We start from the raw sequence: 20,377 nt of genomic DNA on the forward strand, positions 1-20,377 counted from the left end.
GAAAAAACACAAGAGAGAGAGAGAAAAAACACAAGAGAGAGAGAGAAATAACACAAGAGAAAAAGGGAGAGAGAGAAAGAGAGAGAAAAGGAGAGAGAGAGGAAGATTCTGGGTGGGTGAGTCCAAGTGAGTGGTAAGTGAGAGCGCCAAAACCCTGTGACTGGGAATGAGTTGGAAACACACACATCCTGCCCTCCTCCCTCCCCAAAAACCTATCCACAAAACAGACCAGGGGGTGGAAAACCTAGGCTGAAAGTCAACCTGCATCAGACCCTGGCTTTTGCATGAACTCCACAGAGGCCAGCATGGAAGCAAATGTTAGTGTTAGTTAAACCCAACTCCTTAGCTTGGCCCCAGTCCCCAACCCCTCCCTGGTGACCAGGACTTGGGGCCTAGTCCATCTCTCTCTAGCTCTGCTTCTTAAGCGAAAAGGCAGAAAGGTTATATTGGTTAACTCTGCTGCTTGGCACATTTTAATGGTCATCTTTATTGATTACTCTTGTTTTTAAATTATCAATTTATTGTTTTGACATTGATGTTTTTTTTTTTCAAATTCACATTTAATGTTGTGCCAAACCTTATCCTGCTGAAATTTGCTCCTTGACCCCTTTATTGAGAAAAAAATTGAAGTGTGGGTCCCCAAGTAAAAAGGTTGGACAGGCTGGTTTAACCCTCACTGAGCATTCTTCATTCCTTCTGGCTATTCATTAATTTATACACTACCCAATTAGTGTTCAGGCTGTACATTACTGCTCTTGTATCCTTTATTACACAAATATAAATTAAGAATTGTACTGTCAACCCACCATGAGGTGCTTTGAATTTTTCTGCTCAAATCTGACATTTAATTTTTACCTCATGTTATCAGTCATTTTCTCACATTGCTGATATCCAACCAAATATTACTGGATGAATGGTTCAGTACATACCAATCACTCACTACAATTTTAGGCTGCATTAAATCGAGCAGATTCCTCCACAGTCCATATGCCAGCAGATCAATTTTCTGAGATTTCCGGCATAATCTGTCAGAGAGAAACACGGAGACACAGTTTAAAACAAGAAAAGAACTTACATTTATATAGTGCCTTTCATAATCCCAGAACATCCCAAAGTGATTGGTAGCTAATGAAATTCTTTTGAAGTGCAGTCACAGTTGAAATGTGGGAAAATGATAGGTAACCTAGGTAACTTGATAATGACCAGATCAACTGTTTTCGGGTGATAAAAACAAAAAAACTGCAGATGCTGGAAATCCAAAACAAAATGTGTTCTGTTGAAGGGTCATCAGGACTCGAAACATCAACTTTGCTCTTCTCCGCTGATGTTGCCAGACCTGCTGAGTTTTTCCAGGTAATTCTGTTTTTGTTTTAGGGTGATGTTCGTTTAGGGGTAAAAATTGGCTCCCCCGCTCTTCATCAAAAAGTTGGCTTAAGGGCAGAAAACAGTGAGTTGTGGTTGTTTTTCAGATTGGAAGATGGTAGACAGAGGTGTTCCCCAAGGGTCAGTGCTAGGACCAGTACTTTTTTTGATGTATATTTGCCAATGGTACTAAATTTGGAGGTGTGACAGACATTGAAGATGATACCAATTGACACCAACGGGACGTAAATAGGCTAGCAGAAAAGACAGATGGGGGGAGATAGAATTTAATACAGAGAAGTGTGAGCGAATGCATTTTGGCAGAAGTGACATTGAGTGTCAATATAGACTTAATGCAGACTGAGGGGGACCGGGGGTTCGTGTGCATAGATCTTTGAAAGAGTAATTGGCAAAGCAGATAGGATCTTGGGCTTCATAAATAGAGGTAATGAGTACAAAAGCAGGAAAGCTGTGCTGCACCTTTATAAAAAGGTGTGGTTGGGTCACAAGTAGAGTATCGCATCCTGTTCTGGTCACCACAGTTTAGAGGATCCTTGAGAGGGTTTGGCATTGTGCCACAACCTCAAAATAGCACTGGGGTCTCAGCCTTGGTTTTATGAAGTTCCTGGAATGGGATTCGAACTCACAACCCTTCTGAATCAGAGGTCAGGGTGCTCCAATTCAGCCACAGCTGACCCAGTAAAACAGGTCAAAGAGCAAGTTTCCATGTGACTCATTTGGAATGGACCCTAAGAGTGGAGCGAAGCTTCACAGAAGGGGGAGGTGGGCAAACCGCAATCCAGCTGAGCCAGTGATCATCCTGGGGCTGTGAATGAGCCCTGCACCACACTGACTGCTGCCGTTACCCATTGGCTGCATCCAAAAGGGTGCGAGGGATAGGCCAGAAAATTATAGGCCAGTCAGTCTGACTCAGTGGTGGGCAAATTATTGGAAACAATTCTGAGAGACAGGGTGAACTGCTGCTTAGAAAGGCACAGGATTGATCAGAGATAGCCAGCATGGTTTTGTTAGGGAAAGATCGTGTCTTACTAACTTAATAGAATTTTTTTGAGTAAGTAACAAGGAGGATTGATGAGGGTGGTGCAGTTGATGTTGTCCACAGGGATATCAGTAAGGCATCTGACAAGGTCCCACATGGCAGATTGGTCAGGAAAGTGAGACCTCATGGGATACAGGGGAAGGTGGCAGGTTGGATCCAAAATTGGCTCAGTGACAGGAAAGAAAGGGTAATGGTCAATGGATGTTTTTGCAAATGGAAAACAGTTTCCAGTAGTGTTCCACAGGGCTCAGTGTTGGGGCCTATGCTATTTGTTGCATATAGTAATGAATTAGACTTAAATATAGGAGGCATGATTGGGAAACTGGCAGATGACACAAAAATTGACTGTGCAGTTGATAGTGAAGAGAATAGCTGTCAATTCCAGAATGATATCAATGGTTTGGTTGAGTGGGCAGAGAAGTGGCAAGCGAAAGTCAATCCGGAAAAGTGTGAGGTAATGAGGGGAGGGCACACAAAACAAGGGAATATTCAATAAACGGCAAGTTATTGAGAGGGGCTGAGGAAGAGAGAGACGTTGAAGTGCATGTCCACAGGTCCTTGAAGGTGGCAGGACAGGCAGACAAGGTGGTCAAGAAAGCATATGGAATGCTTCCCTTTATTGGGCGAGGCATGGAATATAAAAGCAAAATGCTGCGGATGCTGTAAATCTGAAATAAAAACAGAAAACGATGGAATAACACAGCAGGTCTGGCAGCATCTGTGGAGAGAGAAACAGTTAACATTCTGAGTCCATATGATTCTCTTGAGAGGAATGTAATGATAGAACTGTATAAAATGCTGGTTATGCCACAGCTGGAATTTTGTGTACAGTTCTGGTCACCATATTACAGGAAGGACATAATTGCTCTGGAAAGAGCACAGAGGAGATTTACAAGCATGTTGCCAAGGCTTGAAAATTGCAGCTATGAGGAGAGATTGTTAGGCTAGGGTTGTTTTGCTTAGAACAGAGGAGGCTAAGGGGTGACCTAATTGAGGTGTGCAAAATTATGAGGGGCCTAGCTAGGGTAAACAGGAAAGACATGTTTCCCCTAGCTGAGGAGTCAATTACCAGGGGGCATAGATTTAAAGTGACTGGTAGAAAGATTAGAGGGGGGAAAATTTTTTCATGTAGAGGGTGGCAGGCGCCTGGAATTCATTACCTAAGTTGGTGGTTGAGGCTGAAACGCTCAATTCATGTAAAAAGGTACCTGGATCTGCACTTGAAGCGCTGTAACCAGCAAGGCTACGGACCAGGTGCTGGAAAGTGGGATTGAAATCAGCAGCTAGTTTCTTTTTTCTCTTTTAGCCGGCACAGACACAATGGACTGAATGGCCTCTTTCTGCACCACAACTTTTCTATGGTTCCATGGAGATATCCACATTTCTTTCTTTCACATGACCCACTCATTTCCTCACAACTGCTTCCAGGTCTGGGAGGTTGGGGGGGGGGGTTGTCAACCCTGCCCTTCTCAAACAGGACGAGTAAGCTCAAAATCAACCCTTAGGTGGAGTACCAACAATTTGGTGAGAGCTTTGCTTTTAATGGAATACCTAAGCAAAGGGCAAAGGCCCAAACTGCAGGTCAATGAGGCGGAAAACAAAGGAATGCAGGAAAGGTGGGGAAAATGAAGGAATTGCAGTCAGGAGTCAACAAGCTTGTTTAAACTATGACAATGTGAGGAAAGGGAGGCTAGGAGAAGCAACGGCTGGAAGAAACGTGTGGGATATGGTGCATCGAGTCAAATGGTGGGAGAATGGAGAACATATAGGTCAGGATATCAATAGCTAAGGAGGAATAGAACAGGAGAGTTCACAGAGCCTTGGTCACACTGGTGCTGACAGGAGATGGGGCAGTGAGTCAGGTGGAAGCAGGAGGGCGAGTGGGAGAGAATCAAGATTCAGAGGCTAGACTTGGGAAAGTGATGATGGCAAGATTTCTTTAATTTGATCTCGGAAAGCAAGAACAGTGCGAAAGGGATCTAACCAGCTGTGGGAGCAATATTCAGGACTCAGACAAGCTTAAGCTTCATCCCGAGTTGCTTATCGAGGAATAAGGAAACATTTGACGGGAGCTTCCCGAAGGCAGTGGAGGTGGGAGGAGCTCATGATGTTGTGGCTGGTGATAGGAAGGGATAACTTGGGAGCGGGTTCGCCCTGATAGTCGCTGTGCAATGTAATTCTTACCCATAAGATGTCACAAAATATTTTTTTACAGTTCCATCGGGCAAGGTTTGTCCATGTGCCCCTGGTAAAGTTTCTATTTTCCATTCATCTCCACCATTATCCTCAATGTCCCAAAACTGAAAACCTTCTGTAGGAATAGAAAATAAGTCAGCAAGAAGTACTTGCATTTATGCTGCATCTTATCACATCTCTTATCGGACAGCTAAAGCACATCTACAACAGATTCAGAATTTTATACTGTTGCAAGGTGATGAGATTTTTTTCATGTAAGAATCTAAAATATTTTACAGTCATCTTGCAATTGGTAGCCCTGGATTTTAGTGTTGCTCTGTGTAAGAAATGGACTATTTCACACTTTGCAGAGTACATACGAACAAGGAGCAGGAGGCAACCATTCGGCCCCTCGAGCCTGCTCTGCCAATTAATAAGATCATGGCTGATCTGATAGTAACCTGAAATCTGTATCCCACTTACCGCCGATAACCTATCATCTCCTTGCTTACCAAGAATCTATCCACCTCTGCCTTAGAAATATTCAAAGACTCTGCTTCCACCACCTTTTCAGGAAGGGTTCCAAAGACTCATGGCCCTCATTGAAAAAATTTCACCTCATCTGTTTTATATGGGCAACGCCTTATTTTTAAACAGTGACCCCCAAGTTATAGATTCCCCCACAAGAAGAAACATCCTCTCCACATCCACTCTATCAAGGTCCCTCAGTATCTTATATGTTTCAATCAAGTCACCCCTCTTATTCTTCTAACTCCAGCAGCTACAAGCCTAGTCTGTCCAACCTTTCCTCATAAGACAACCCACCTATTCCAAGTATTAGTGTGGTAAACCTTCTTTGAACTGCTTCCAGTGCATTTACATCTTTCCTTAAATAAGGTGACCGATACTGTACACAGTACTCCAGATGTGGTCTCACCAATGCCCTGTACAACTGAAGCAATAGCCCCCCTACTTTTGTATGCAATTCCCCTTGCAATAAATGATAACATGCTATTAGCTTTCCTAATTACTTGTACTTGGACACTAGCCTTTTGTGATTCATGCACTAGAACACCCAGATCCCTCTGAATCTCAGAGCTCTGCAATCTCACCATTTAGATAATATGCTTTTCTTTTATTCTTCCTGCCATAACTGACAATTTCACATTTTCCCACATGATACTCCATCTACCAGATCTTTGCCCACTCACTTAACCTATCTATAGCTATTTGTAGCCTCCTTATGTCCTCTTCACAACTTACTTTCCTACCTATCTTTGTGTTATCAGCAAATTTGGCAACCATCCCTTCATCCAAGATATTTATACAAATTGTGAACAGTTGAAGTTCCAGCACTGATCCCTGTGGCAAGCCACTCATTATATCTTGCCAACCTGAAGATGACACATTTATGCCTATTCTATGCTTCCTGTTAGCCAGCCTATCTTCTATCTATGCCAATATGTTACCCACATACCATGAGCTTTTATTTTCTGCAATAACCTTTGATGTGGCACTTTATCAAATGCCTTCTGGAAATCTAAGTACAGTACATCCACCAGTTCCCGTTTATCCACAGCACAGTACTTCCTCAAAGAACTCCAATAAGTCTGTTAAACACAATTTTCCCTTAACAAAACCACTTTGACTCTGCCTGATGACCTTGAGCTTATCCAAGTGCCCTGCTATAACTACTTTAATAATTGTTTCTAACATTTTCCCCATGACAGATGTTAAGCTAACTAGCCTGTAGTTTCCTGCTTTCTGTCTCCCTCCCTTTTTGAATAATGGAGTTACGTTCGCTATCTTCCAATCTAATGGAACCTTCCCTGAATCTAGAGAGTTTTGGAAAACTAAAACCAATACATCAACAATCTCACTAGACACTTCTTTTAAGAACCTAGGATGAGGTCCATCAGGACCCAGGCTCTTGTCAGCCCACAGCTCCAACAATTTACTCAGTACCACTTCTCTGGTGACTTATTTTCCTGACTTCCTTCCCCAACTTCCATTTCCTAGTTTATAGCTGCTTCTGGGATGTTACTTGCAACCTCTGAAGTGAAAACCGATGCAAAATACCTGTTCAATTCATCTGCCATCTCCTTGCTTTCCATGATCAATTCTCCAGACTCACATTCTATAGGACCAACTCTCACTTTGTTAACTCGTTACTTTTAAAAATATAAGAACTCTTACTATCAGTTTTTATATTTCTGGCTAGCTTTCTCTCATAGTCTAATTTTTCCCTCCTTATTAGTCTTTTAGCCATTCTTTGCTGTTCCTTCTATTCTGGCCAATCTTCTGGCCTTCCACCTATCTTTGCACAATTATATGCTTTTTCTTTAAGTTTAATACAATCTTTAACCTTTCTAGCTAACCACGGATGGTGTGTTCATCCCTTGGGCTTTTTCTTACTTGTTGGAACGTATCTATTCTGTGCATTCTGAAATATCCCCTTAAATATTAACCACTGCATCTCTATTGACCTATCCCTTAATCTAATTTGCCAATTCACTTTCGCAAGCTCAGCTTTCATGCAGATAACTGCCCTTACTTGAATTTAAAAACTTAGTCTCAGACCCACTCCTCTCTCCCTCAAACTGAATGTAAAATTCAATAATATTATGGTCGCCGCCACTGAGGGGCACCTTCCCTATGAGATCATTAATTACTCCAATCTTATTGCACAATACCAGGTGTAGTATAGCCTGCTCTCTGGTTGACTCCAGAACATGTTGTTCTAAAAAACTATCCCGAAAACATTCAATGTACTCCTCATCTAGGCTATCTTAGCCCATTTGACTTTTCCAGTCTCAATGTAAATTAAAAGCTCCCATGGTTATTGCTGTGCTTTTCTGACAAGCTCCGATTATTTCTTCCTTTATGCTCAACCCTACCATGTGGTTACTGTTAGGGGGCCTGTACACAACTTCCACAAGTAACTTCTTGCCTTTACCATTTTTCATCTCTACCCAAACCGTTTCCACATCCTGGTTTCCTGAACTTAGTTCATATCTCTCTCTATTGTGCTAATACCATTATTAACTAATAGAGCCACCCCTCCAACTTTTTCTCACTTCCTGTCCTTCCTAAATATCCTGTACCGTTCAACATTCAGGACCCGATCTATGTCCTCCTGCAGCCATGTCTCCATAATGGCTATCAAATCGTAATTAATTATTTCTAAAACAAAAATAAAAATACCTGGAAAAACTCAGCAGGTCTGACAGCATCTGCGGAGAGAAATACAGTTAACGTTGAGTCCGTATGACTCTTCAACAGAACTAAGAAAAATAGAAGAGGTGAAATATAAGCTGGTTTAAGCGGGGGGGGCTGGAACAGGTAGAGCTGGCCAGTGATAGGTGGAGATTGTCTTTTTGTCAATGACATCTTTTGGCAAAGAGGTGTTGATGGCAGTGATATTAGCTAAGAAATGTGCTAATAGTTGACATTAAAAGGTAGAAAGCAGGACGAGCAAGGTACAGACAGCCTTAGTAGGGGTGGGATGGGGGGAAGGGATCGAAATAGGCTAAAAGGTAGAGATAAAACAATGGATGGAAATACATTTAAAAATAATAGAAATAGGTGGGAAAAGAAAAATATATATAAATTATTGGAAAAAAGGGGGATCGGAAAGGGGGTGGGGACGGAGGAGAGAGTTCATGATCTAAAGTTGTTGAACTCAATATTCAGTCCAGAAGGCTATAAAGTGTCTAGTCAAAAGATGAGGTGCTGTTCCTCCAGTTTGTGTTGAGCTTCACTGGAACAATGCAGCAGGCCAAGGACGGACATGTGGGCATGAGAGCAGGGCGGTGTGTTGAAATGGCAAGCAACAGGGAGGTCTGGGTCATGCTTGCGGACAAACCAAAGGTGTTCTGAAAGCAGTCACCCAGTCTGCTTTTGGTCTCTCCAATGTAGAGGAAACCGCATTGGAAGCAGCAAATGCAGTAGACTAAATTGAGGGAAGTGCAAGTGAAATGCTGCTTCACCTGAAAGGAGTGTTTGGGCCCTTGGACGGTGAGGAAAGGGGAAGTGAAGGGGCAGGTGTTGCACCTTCTGCGGTTGCATGGGAAGGTGCTGTGCAAGGGGGTTGATGTGTAGTGGGTGATCGAGGAGTGGACCAGGGTGTCCTGGAGGGAACGATCCCTGTGGAATGCTGCCGGGGGTGGGGGGTGAAGGGAAAATGTGTTTGGTGGTGGCATCATGCTGGAGTTGGCAGAAATGGCGGAGGATGATCATTTGAACGCAGAGGCTCGTGGGGTGATAAGTGAGGACAAGGGGGACCCTATCATGGTTCTGGGAGGGAGAGGAAGGTGTGAGGGCGGATGTGCGGGAGATGGGCAGGACACAGTTGAGGGCCCTGTCAACCACTGTCGGTGGAAAACCTCAGTTAAGCAAGAAGGAAGACATGTCAGAGGAACTGTTTTTGAAAGTGGCATCATCAGAACAGATGCGACGGAGGTGAAGGAACTGAGAGAATGGGATGGAGTCCTTACAAGAAGCGGTGTTTGAGGAGCTGTAGTCAAGGTAGCTGTGGGAATCAGTAGGCTTGTAATAAATATTAGCGGACAGTCTATCACCAGAAATTGAGACAGGGAGGTCAATGAAGGGAAGGGAAGTGTCAGTGATGGACCACGTGAAAATGATGGAGGGGTGAAAATTGGAAGCAAAATTAATAAATTTTTCCAGGTCCAGAATGAAGTGAAGTGGCACCGAAGCAGTCACCAATGTACCGGAGAAAGACTTGTGGTAGAGGGCCGGAGTAGGACTGGAACAAGGAATGTTCCACATACCCCATAAAGAGACAGGCATAACTGGGGCCCATGCGGGTACCCATAGCTGCACATTTTATTTGAAGGAAGTGAGAGGAGTTGAAGGAGAAATTGTTCAGTGAGAGAACGAGTTCAGCCAGACGGAGGAGAGTAGTGGTGGATGGGGATTGTTCGGGCCTCTGTTCGAGGAAGAAGCGGAGAGCCACCAGACCATCCCGGTGGGGGATGGACGTATAGAGGGATTGGACGTCCATGGTGAAGAGGAGGCGGTTGGGGCCTGGGAACTAGAAATTGTTGATATGACGTAGGGCGTCAGAGGAATCACGGATGTAGGTGGGAAGGGACTGGACAAGGGGAGAGAGAATGGAGTCAAGATAGCAAGAAATGAGTTCCCTGGGGCAGGAATAGTGCTACTCCGGTCCACTCCCACAACTTTTTCTCCAGTACATCGATGACTGCTTCAGTGCTGCTTCATGCTCTCATTTGGACCTGGAAAAATTTATTAATTTTGCTTCCAATTTCCACCCCTCCATCATTTTCATGTGGTCCATCACTGAGACTTCCCTTCCCTTCATTGACCTCTCTGTCTCAATTTCCGGTGATAGACTGTCCACCAATATTCATTACAAGCCTACTGACTCCCACAGCTACCTCGATTACAGTGCCTCACACCCCGCTTCCTGTAAGGACTCCATCCCATTTTCTCAGTTCCTTCGCCTCCGTCGCATCTGTTCCAATGATGCCACTTTCAAAAACAGTTCCTCTGACATGTCTTCCTTCTTCCTTAACTGAGGTTTTCCACCCACGGTGGTTGACAGGGCCCTCAACCGTGTCCGGCCCATCTCCCACGCATCCGCCCTCGCACCTTCCTCTCCCTCCCAGAACCATGATAGGGACCCCTTGTCCTCACTTATCACCCCACCAGCCTCCGCATTCAAAGGATCATCCTCCGCCATTTCTGCCAACTCCAGCATGATGCCACCACCAAACACATTTTCCCTTCACCCCCCCGGCAGCATTCCGGAGGGATCGTTCCCTCCAGGACACCCTGGTCCACTCCTCCATCACTCCCTACACCTCAACCACCTCCCATGGCACCTTCCCATGCAACCGCAGAAGGTGCAACACCTGCCCCTTTACTTCCCCCCTCCTCAACATCCAAGGGTGCAAACACTTTCAGGTGAAGCAGCATTTCACTTGCACTTCCCTCAATTTAGTCTACTGCATTCGCTGCTCCCAATGCGGTTTCCTCTACATTGGAGAGGCTAAACGCAGACTGGGTGACCGCTTAGCGGAACACCTTCGGTCTGTCCGCAAGCATGACCCAGACCTCCCTGTCGTTTGCCATTTCAACACTCCACCCTGGTCTCATGCCCACATGTCCGTCTTTGGCCTGCTGCAATGTTCCAGTGAAACTCAACGCAAACTGGAGGAACAGCACCTCATCTTCCGACCAGGCACTTTACAGCCTACCGGGCTGAATATTGAGTTCAACAACTTTAGGTCATGAACTCTCCTCCATCCCCACCCCCTTTTAGATCCCCCTTTTTTCCAATAATTTATACATATTTTTCTTTTCCCACCTATTTCCGTTATTTTTAAATGTATTTCCATCCATTGTTTTATCTCTACCTTTTAGCCTATTTAGTTCCCTTCCCCCAACCCCACCTCTTCTAGGGCTATCTGTACCTTGCTCGATCTGCTTTCTACCCTTAATGTCACCTATTATCACATTTCTTAGCTAACATCACTACCGTCAATGCCTCTTTGTTGTTTTGTCTATGATATTTATTGGCAATCTCCTGGCCTTCTATCACTGGCCCTCTATCCAGCTCTACCTGTAGCAACCCCCCCCTTAAACCAGCTTATATTTCACCTCTCTTCTATTTCTCCTTAGTTCTGTTGAAGAGTCATACGGACTCGAAACGTTAACTGTGTTCCTCTCTGCAGATGCTGTCAGACTTGCTGAGCTTTTCCAGGTATTTTTTTGTTTTTGTTTTGGATTTCCAGCATCCGCAGTTTTTTTTACTTTTATCTTATTATTTATTTCTATGTGCGTTCTCATTTCATCTGTTTTGTTTTGAATGCTACACGCATTCAGATAGAGCTTTTAGTTTTATCATTTTATTCTTTAAATAACCTCTAGTTTCATCCGTTGATTTACTGTTAGATTTGCACTCTCTAGCCCTTCCTGTCAGGGTCTGTTTTTCATTTCCTGTAATAATACCTTTCTCTTTTGCCTTATCTTTACTGTTTGATTTACCACATCTTCCCAAATGTGATCCCTTGCCCCCACTACTTAGTTTAAAATCCTCTCTACTTCCCTGGTTATGCGGCTCACAGGAACGCTGGTCCCAGCATGGTTCAGGTGTAGACTGTACCACTGATACAGATCCTATTTTCCCCAGTACTAATGCCAGTGCCCTACAAATTGGAACCCACTTCTGCCACACCTTCATCTCCCTAATCTGATTTGTCCTATGCCAATTTGCACCTGGTTCAGGTAATAATTCGGGGATTATGACCTTTGAGGGTCTGCTTCTTAATTTGGTGCCTTGGTCCTCATACTGACTATGCAGAACCTCCTTCTGTGTTCTGCCTGTCGTTGGGACCTACATGGACCATGATGACTGGGCCCTACCCTTCCCACTGCAAGTTCCTCTCCAGCCCTGAGCAGATGTCCCGAACAGGCAATCCCTCTGACTATATTATCCCCTACTCCCCTACTCCCATTACATTTCTTTTTGCTCCCCCCAATTGAATGGGGCGCTGTACCGTGGTGCCATGGCCAATTAACTCATCCACCCTGCAGCCCCCACTTTCATCCAAACGAGCTGAAAAAAACCTCAGTCCTGTTGGACAATTGCAGAGGCTCACACTCCTGCACTACTGCCCTCTGAGATGTTCTGAAGTCTGGGGGAGGACTACTTGTTTAAAAAAAATAAAGCAAATGATACAAGCTTGGGTGCTTTTGAATGTTATAGGAAAAAAACACTGCCGCCAAAGTCTCCAGAACCGTGATATGATAATCCATTTTAAGGTGTTGCTCGAGGGAAAACATCCGGTACTTGACGAGTGGAAATTTCCTTCAATTAAATATTGGGAAGATCAAGCCCATTGTCTTCAGTCACCACAACAAACTCTGTTTCCTAGTTACTGTCTCCATCACACTCTCTAACAAGCATCTGAGGCTGAACCAGCCTGTTCACAACCTGTGTGTTATCTTTGACCCCAAGATGAACTACTGACCACTTATCCCTGTCATCAATAAAACTGCCCATTTCCACCTCTGTAACATCACCCAACTCCAAAGTTGCCTCAGCTCATCTGATGCTGAAACCCTCAGCCATGCCTTTGTTACTTCCAACATGCTCCTGGCTCACCTCCCATATTCTGCCCCTTGTAAATTTGGAAGTCATCCAAAAATCTGCTGCCCAAAGTCCTGTTCACCTCGGTGTTCACTGAACAACGCTATCCTTGTCGAGTGTCAAATTGTGTTGTGTCAGTCAAGTGAGCACCACTGATAACCACTGGTCGTGTTATGCTTTGCCCCTTCCATGGGCAATGATGTCATCAGTTAGATTAAGCATCCCACTCAACATCTGACAAGACTGAAGAAACAATTTTTTTTGGCAATGCGCTAGGTGCTGAATTTAGTCCATAGGGCATTCTGCAGTACTAAATTACATATCTGTGAGTAACAAAAACTGAAAGATATTGGCTTTGCTTCAGTAGTGTTGTCTGAAAGTAGTTCTCGCATGACGAAATTCATGAAGATTGTGGAGTCATGAAACGTGCTCTTAGTTCTTCGATCATAGGAAGTGGATACCGGTCTGGAATGATTGCTTTACTGACTGCCTTAAGGTTGACACGTAGTTTGCCATTTCTGAGTTGCGCAATGGCTAGGTTTAATATCAATGGCGATGGGTTGATTCACTCAGTGATACCATCTGCTTCAAGTCATTTCAGTTCCTGTGATATTTTGGCACAGATTGAAAATGGCAGTCATCTCAAATTTTGTGCAACTAGTGGAATTGACATGTCAACATGAGCAGAATGACTGTACTCCTTAAACTCCCCAAATCTAGTAAATAAGGAAGGATATTGCTGTGCATAGTCTGTGTCATCGATCACTGGGGTCTACAGGTTTGAAAGTTTACCCCCCCAGTCTCTCAAATACTGGCTCCATCCAACAGCCCTCTGGCAAAATCTTCAAGCTGAGGCTCTGGAGACTATATTGCATTGTATAAAATGGGGCTTGGTGGTAGCCACCTCATACCACAAGTATGCCATATACATCGTCAGAAGATGACAAATAAATGGCAAGTTAGGCAGTATCTGTGGAGAGAAAAACAGAGTTAATGTTTCAGGTTGATGACCCTTCATCAGAATGACAATGAGGGGTCATCGACCTGAAATGTTAACTTACTTTTTCTCTTCACAGATGATGTCTGACCTGCTGAGTGCTACCAGTGTTTTCTGTTTTTATTTCAGATGCCTAGTATCTGCAGTATTTTGCTTTTGTGCCAATTAAATAGCTCCATCTTCCTTATTTATAAGAAAGTGATATTATAAAATAAAACTAAAAAAAATGCTTGTAACTAAATTACTTATTTTTCAAACTGAAGAACCTGGATGAGGGCCAAGGCTCAGGGCTACATGGGGTTAAAAAAAGTAAAATAGAAGACAGGATTAAATTTATCCACAGTTACAAGGAAACAAGCCTGGATTTTTATCGGTCTTTAGCTTGGCGGAGGAAGGGAACACTGAAGGAGTCAATGTGTTTCTTATTTTAGAGGTTCTGGGATATTGTGGGGGGTGGCGGGGAGGCCACAATGTCTGAGGGAACTGGCAAAGCCAGAGGCATGGAGTCAGTCTAACTAGCGAATAGGTCAGAACAGGAGCAGCAATGGGCCATAGCCGGGGACTTGCCAACTTTCTTTTTTAAAATGAAAGACAAATGATAAAACTGAAGAAAAACATCCGGGGTGATGAGGGTCACTGACCGGAAGTTGGAGATGGGGATTTGGGCAAGTCATCTGGAGGGGTTGGAGGCTGCACTCCTGCCACTTACTACCTTGTGAAGCTGGTGGCACCAGGCCCCTGGGAAAACTGGCACAGCAGCAATTAAGTTCAAATCGGGCTCTCAATCTCACTGTGGGCGTCAATTTAAATGTCATTAAGCGTCCCATCTTGGACACCAGGCTGTTCACCGTAGTATAAATGGTAGTGGGCTTCTGCATGGCAGGTTGGGGCACATTTCAAGTACCAACCCTTTCCTGTCCATGGTGGCAGTTAATCCTAAGGTCAATCGGTTAAGACAGGTGATGGTTGGGGGCAGGAGGATATTTGGAAAAGTATGAGAGGGAGATTCAGAGGGTTAACGACCACAATAGTGTCAGTAATAGAGGGAAGCATCAGAATGAACCACCACTCCAAGGCAGCCGAATCTGTGGGCTCCCTTTTCACCTCTTGCCCCTTCACAGACACAAACTCATGCACTGGACTCATAAATGATTACCATTCCACACAGGCCTAGACCCTTTTGTTAGATGGATTCAGAAAGAATTAATGCAACCTAGAGTGCAATGTAAGCACCAAGGAGAAAATTGAAAACAGCACCCACCTTCTGCACAAGGGTTTTTAATCAAATTCACCGTAGGTAGCAGGAAATACAACTTCATCCAGTCCTCTGGAATCCAGTGCATGTCTCTTTTGAAAAACTTTTCACGAATACACTTCTCCTTCCAAATGTGTGTTCCATCCACCAACTCCTTCCACAGCCGGCAGACCAGTCGGCACCTTAAAACCAACTCCTTTCCCGGAACATGGGATAAGATCTCCACCAGGACATCCTCATGCAAGTCTCCCATCGTGGCCATGCTTTGAAAGGGGGATAATTCCCCACATAACACAAGGTTGAATGTCTTTTGGACTGTGAACCAAACATGAGAGGTTAGAAAAGGGTTAGTATCTGTACAAATGGTTTGATTTTTTTTCACCTCTGAGCCAGCAGTCCTGGGATCAAGCCCCATTTCAAAATCTTCGGCAACACAATCTAGACTGACATTGCGGCACAGTACTAAGGAAGCTCCGCACTACCAGAGGTACCGACCCTCAGATGAGACTTTAAACTGAGGACCCGACTGCTCTCTCAGGTGGAAGCAAAAGATCCCATTCCACTATTTCAAAGTTCAGGGGGTTCACACATGTCCTGGCCAATAATTATCCCTCAAACAACACCTAAAAAAAATTATCTGATCGTTACTGTTTGTGGGATCTTGCCACGCACAAAATAAGCTGCTGTGCTTCTACATTACAACAGCGATTATAATTCATTGGCTACAAAGCTCAATGGGATCTCCTGAGGTCATGAAAGGCACTTATTAAATGCAACGACCTGTTTTGATATAGGCAAATAAAAGCAAAATACTGAAGATGCTGGAAATCTGAAATAAAAACAAAGCGCTGGGAAAACTCAGCAGGTCTGGCAGCACCTGTGGAGAGAGAAACAGAGCAAATGTTTCAAGTTCAATTTAACTCTTCTTCGAAACTGAAGACTCTTCCAAAAAAAAGTCATATTGGACTTCAAACATTGGCCAGGCTGCAGGACCTGTCGTGGGCGAAGCAGAAAGTTCGAGGGACCAGCAAAACGTCCATTGATCCTCGGCAAGAATTTCTGGGTGAACCAGAAAATCCCGGCCATTAACTCTTGTTTCTCTCTCCACAGATGCTGCCAGGCCTGCTGAGTTTTTCCAACGTTTTCTGTTTTTATTTGACACCTTTAACGTGTTAAAGCATCTCAAGCTGCCTCAGAGACAAGTTGTCAAACACGTTTTAACACTGAGTTACACATGGAGATATTAGGGCAGGTGACTAAAAGTTTGGTTAAAGGAGGCAGGTTTTAAAGAGTGTTTTACAGGTGAAACAGCAGAGGTAGAGAAGTTTAGGAAGGGAATTCCAGAGCTCAGGGGCCAGGCAGCGAAGGAAAAATCAGGGATGCACAAAAGGCCAGTGCTGAGGGAGCACAGGGAACTCAGAGTTGTAGGGCTGGAGTAGGTTACTGGTACAGGGAGGGGCTGAGGCTATGCAGTGATTTAAAAACATAGATGAGAATTTTAAAACTGAGACGAGGAGCCAATGTAGATCAGTGAGCACTGGGTGATTGGTGAACTTGGTGTAAGTTAGAATACGGGCAGCAGAGTTTGCGGTGAGTTCAAGGTTGTTGAGGGTGGAAGATGGGAGGCTGGCCAGGAGAGCCATTGGAGTAGTCAAGCCTAGAGGTAACAAAGGCACAGGCACGTAAGCTGAAGCAGGCCAGAGCGGGGCCAATGTTACAGAGACGGAAATAAGCAACCTTGGTGCTGGCACAGAGACATCACCAAAAGCTCATCTCAGGGTCAAATAGGAAACTACGGTTGCAAACAGCCTGGCTCAGCCTCAGACAGTTGCCCGGGACAGGCATGGAGTTGACGGCTCAGGAGCGGAGCTTGTGGCAGGATCCAAAACCATGGCTTCGGTCTTCCCAATATTTAACTGGAGCAAATTTCTGCTCATCCAGGATGGAATGTCAGATAAGCAGTGACACAAATCAGAGGAAGCGGTTGACAGGTGGTGGTGAGGTAAAGCCAGGTGTCATCAGTATACCTGTGGAATCTGAAATCGTTTCAGATGATGTCACTGAGGCAAGACACAAGAAGCAGGAGAGGTGCCAAGGATAGACCCTCAGGGGACTGCAGAGGTAATGGAGCATGAAGAGAAGCCATTGCAGGTGATTCTCTGGCTACGTTTGAATAGATAAGAATGGAACCAGGTGTGGAACCCTGTTCCACAGATCCTGCTGGGACTCGAGTACCTCACCCAAAATGGCCACTCTTCATGCTAGAGCCTAACTACTGGTTGGCTATTTGACCATTAAAGCCATCACAGACAAGACCCAATCCTCTTCTCAATGAGGTCACTGGACGCCAATCAAGAGCTGGAAACTGGACATTTTCTCCTCCCATGGGATCTACTGAGGCACACTGTAGTCCCCAACCACCTGGCTGATATCATTTTGCACTATTATTTAGATTTCCTCCTCCTTCAGGTATCATGCCTCAAGAGGGTGTTGGCAACCACCGACTTCTATTGGATTGGTCCATGATTATGCTTGGCAAAGTACTGCAATGGTTTACTGTTGTCATTTGCAGTATGGCTGACCAGAAAACTCATCTTCCCTGCCATCAAGTCCGAGAGTGGGAGCTGAACCAGGAGCTTCTGGTCCAGAGGTAGGGACACGAACAATGTACCACAAGAGCTCCTTGTTCAGGTTTATAAACAGAAGCTAATCAAAAATTCACAGAATCAAGAGAATACAAAGTGCAATCCCATGATCCATCCAACAATAAAACAGCGCATGGCTGGATGCCAACAGTTTAAAGGGGTGGTGTCTGCACAATATTTGACAGTCTCATGAAGAGATATTAATGTGTATAATGCTATTGGAACTTATTTTTTTTTAAATAAAATTCTAGTGGGAGCTTGTGTCTAGGTGTGTGTCTCAATTCGATTAAAGCCAGCTAGTCTGGGTGCTTTGATGTACAGTAGTTTTGAGATGTTAATTGGGTGAACAGTAAGGAGAACAAGGAGGTAAAGTGTTCATTTGCATTTGTCGAATAAACCATTCAAGACTGCAGGTAAAATCTTACACCAAGCTAGAAGAAGCCAAACAATGTGTTTATTTTTTCAGCTTACTAATAAAATTGGTGCTATGAAAAGGGTTTTATTGTAGAAGAGCTGAAGTTCAAAAGACCTAGTGATACAATGGAAAGTTTACATTCAAAGGGAAAGCTAGGTATATAAAGAAAGGAGTTTGTGTGTGTAGGGTAGGGGCATTTAAGACCTAACCAGCCTGTACACTTCCAACTTGCAAAGGAACCTCACTTGGAATTCGTAAGGTCAAATGTGCTTTGCCTGGTGTCTATTTAAAGTCTGTGGGTTACTGTTGCATTAGTGATTTACCTGGGGGGGATAACATGGGAATTTGTTAAAAAGTTATTATAGTAGTAATTTGTAGCCATGTGTGTGTGATTAAATTTGTTGTTAAATTAATAAATGTTTAATTTAGTTTTATATAAAAACCAAGAGACTCGGTGGTCTTATTCCTACTTAATCCAAAGTCTGCATCTCAAAATTACAAATTGCAGAAATGGATAATGACAGCTGTTTCAAGTTTCCCTCTGGGATTTGAACAACCCAACCTTTACCATCGGGTGTGTTATAGTAGGCAGACTTTTTACTTTTCAGTGAGATGGGCAAGTGAAAGCCACACGTCCTCCATTTTGGCCATGCTAGTGTCACACAGAAATGATGCAGTTATCCGTTGCATTTATGATATTCCACTGCTTGCTTCAAATGTTTCTTTTCATGAAAACAGTGGTCCTTTAAAATAAAAACAGAATTACCTGGAAAAACTCAGCAGGTCTGGCAGCATCGGTGGAGAAGAAAAGAGTTGACGTTTCAAGAACTCATGACCCTTCGACAGAACTTGAGTGAGTCCAAGAAAGAGTTGAAATATAAGCTGAGTTAAGGTGTGTGTGGGGGGGGTGGGGGGGAGAGAAAGAGAGAGAGAGAGAGAGAAGTGGAAGGGGTTGGTGTGGTTGTAGGGACAAACAAGCAGTGATAGAAGCAGATCATCAAAAGATGTCACAAACAACAGAACAAAAGAACACATAGGTGTTAAAGTTGGTGATATTATCTAAACGAATGTGCTAATTAAGAATGGATGGTATGGCACTCAAGGTATAGCTCTAGTGGGGGTGGGGGCAGCATAAAAGATTTAAAAATATTTAAAAATAATGGAAATAGGTGGGAAAAGAAAAATCTATATAATTTATTGGAAAAAAAAACAACAGGAAGGGAGAAACAGAAAGGGGGTGGGGATGGAGGAGGGAGCTCAAGACCTAAAGTTGTTGAATTCAATATTCAGTCCGGAAGGCTGTAAAGTGCCTAGTCGGAAGATGAGGTGTTGTTCCTCCAGTTTACGTTGGGCTTCACTGGAACAATGCAGCAAGCCAAGGACAGACATGTGGGCAAGAGAGCAGGGTGGAGTGTTAAAATGGCAAGCGACAGGGAGGGTTGGGTCATTCTTGCGGACAGACCGCAGGTGTTCTGCAAAGCGGTTGCCCAGTTTACGTTTGGTCTCTCCAATGTAGAGGAGACCACATTGGGAGCAATGAATGCAGTAGACTAAGTTGGGGGAAATGCAAGTGAAATGCTGCTTCACTTGAAAGGAGTGTTTGGGCCCTTGGACGGTGAGGAGAGAGGAAGTGAAGGGGCAGGTGTTACATCTTTTGCGTGGGCTTGGGGTGGTGCCATAGGAGGGGGTTGAGGAGTAGGGGGTGATGGAGGAGTGGACCAGGGTGTCCCGGAGGGAACGATCCCTAAAGAATGCCGACGGGGGGGGGGGTGAAGGGAAGATGTGTTTGGTGGTGGCATCATGCTGGAGTTGGCGGAAATGGTGGAGGATGATCCTTTGAATGCGGAGGCTGGTGGGGTGATAAATGAGGACAAGGGGGACCTATCATGTTTCTGGGAGGGAGGAGAAGGCGTGAGGGCGGATGTGCAGGAGATGGGCCGGACAAGGTTGAGGGCCCTGTCAACGACCGTGGGTGGAAAACCTCTGTTAAGGAAGAAGGACATGTCAGAGGAACTGTTTTTGAAGGTAGCATCATCGGAACAGATGCAACGGAGGCGAAGGAACTGAGAAAATAGGATTGAGTCCTTACAGGAAGCGGGGTGTGAGGAGCTGTAGTCAAGGTAGCTCTGGGAGTCGGTGGGTTTGTAATGGATATTGGTGGACAGTCTATCACCAGAGATTGAGACAGAGAGGTCAAGGAAGGGAAGGGAAGTGTCAGAGATGGACCACGTGAAAATGATGGAGGGGTGGAGATTGGAAGCAAAATTAATAAATTTTTCCAAGTCCCGACGAGAGCATGAAGCAGCACCGAAGTAATCATCGATGTAC

At 44.4% G+C, this 20,377-nt stretch overlaps 1 protein-coding gene across 2 annotated transcripts in view; it reads right to left on the bottom strand.

Annotated features, from left to right (window-relative positions):
* Window positions 1-20,377, bottom strand: part of LOC121287871 (F-box only protein 6-like) — a 106,239-nt gene that overhangs the window by 82,399 nt on the left and 3,463 nt on the right. Inside the window, exons 2-4 of one of the 2 annotated variants that reach the window (XM_041205863.1) lie at window positions 14,996-15,304; window positions 4,607-4,730; window positions 930-1,025 (exon numbers count right to left, since the gene is read on the bottom strand). In XM_041205863.1, coding sequence (XP_041061797.1) covers window positions 930-1,025; window positions 4,607-4,730; window positions 14,996-15,251 — 476 coding nt within the window. In that variant the 5' untranslated portion in view covers window positions 15,252-15,304. Of the gene's footprint in view, window positions 1-929; window positions 1,026-4,606; window positions 4,734-14,995; window positions 15,305-20,377 lie in introns of both variants that reach the window. The other variant, XM_041205862.1, reaches the window with a different exon arrangement.

Source organism: Carcharodon carcharias, chromosome 15 (genome assembly GCF_017639515.1).
Source record: "Carcharodon carcharias isolate sCarCar2 chromosome 15, sCarCar2.pri, whole genome shotgun sequence".
In the NCBI taxonomy this organism is placed as follows: domain Eukaryota; kingdom Metazoa; phylum Chordata; class Chondrichthyes; order Lamniformes; family Lamnidae; genus Carcharodon; species Carcharodon carcharias.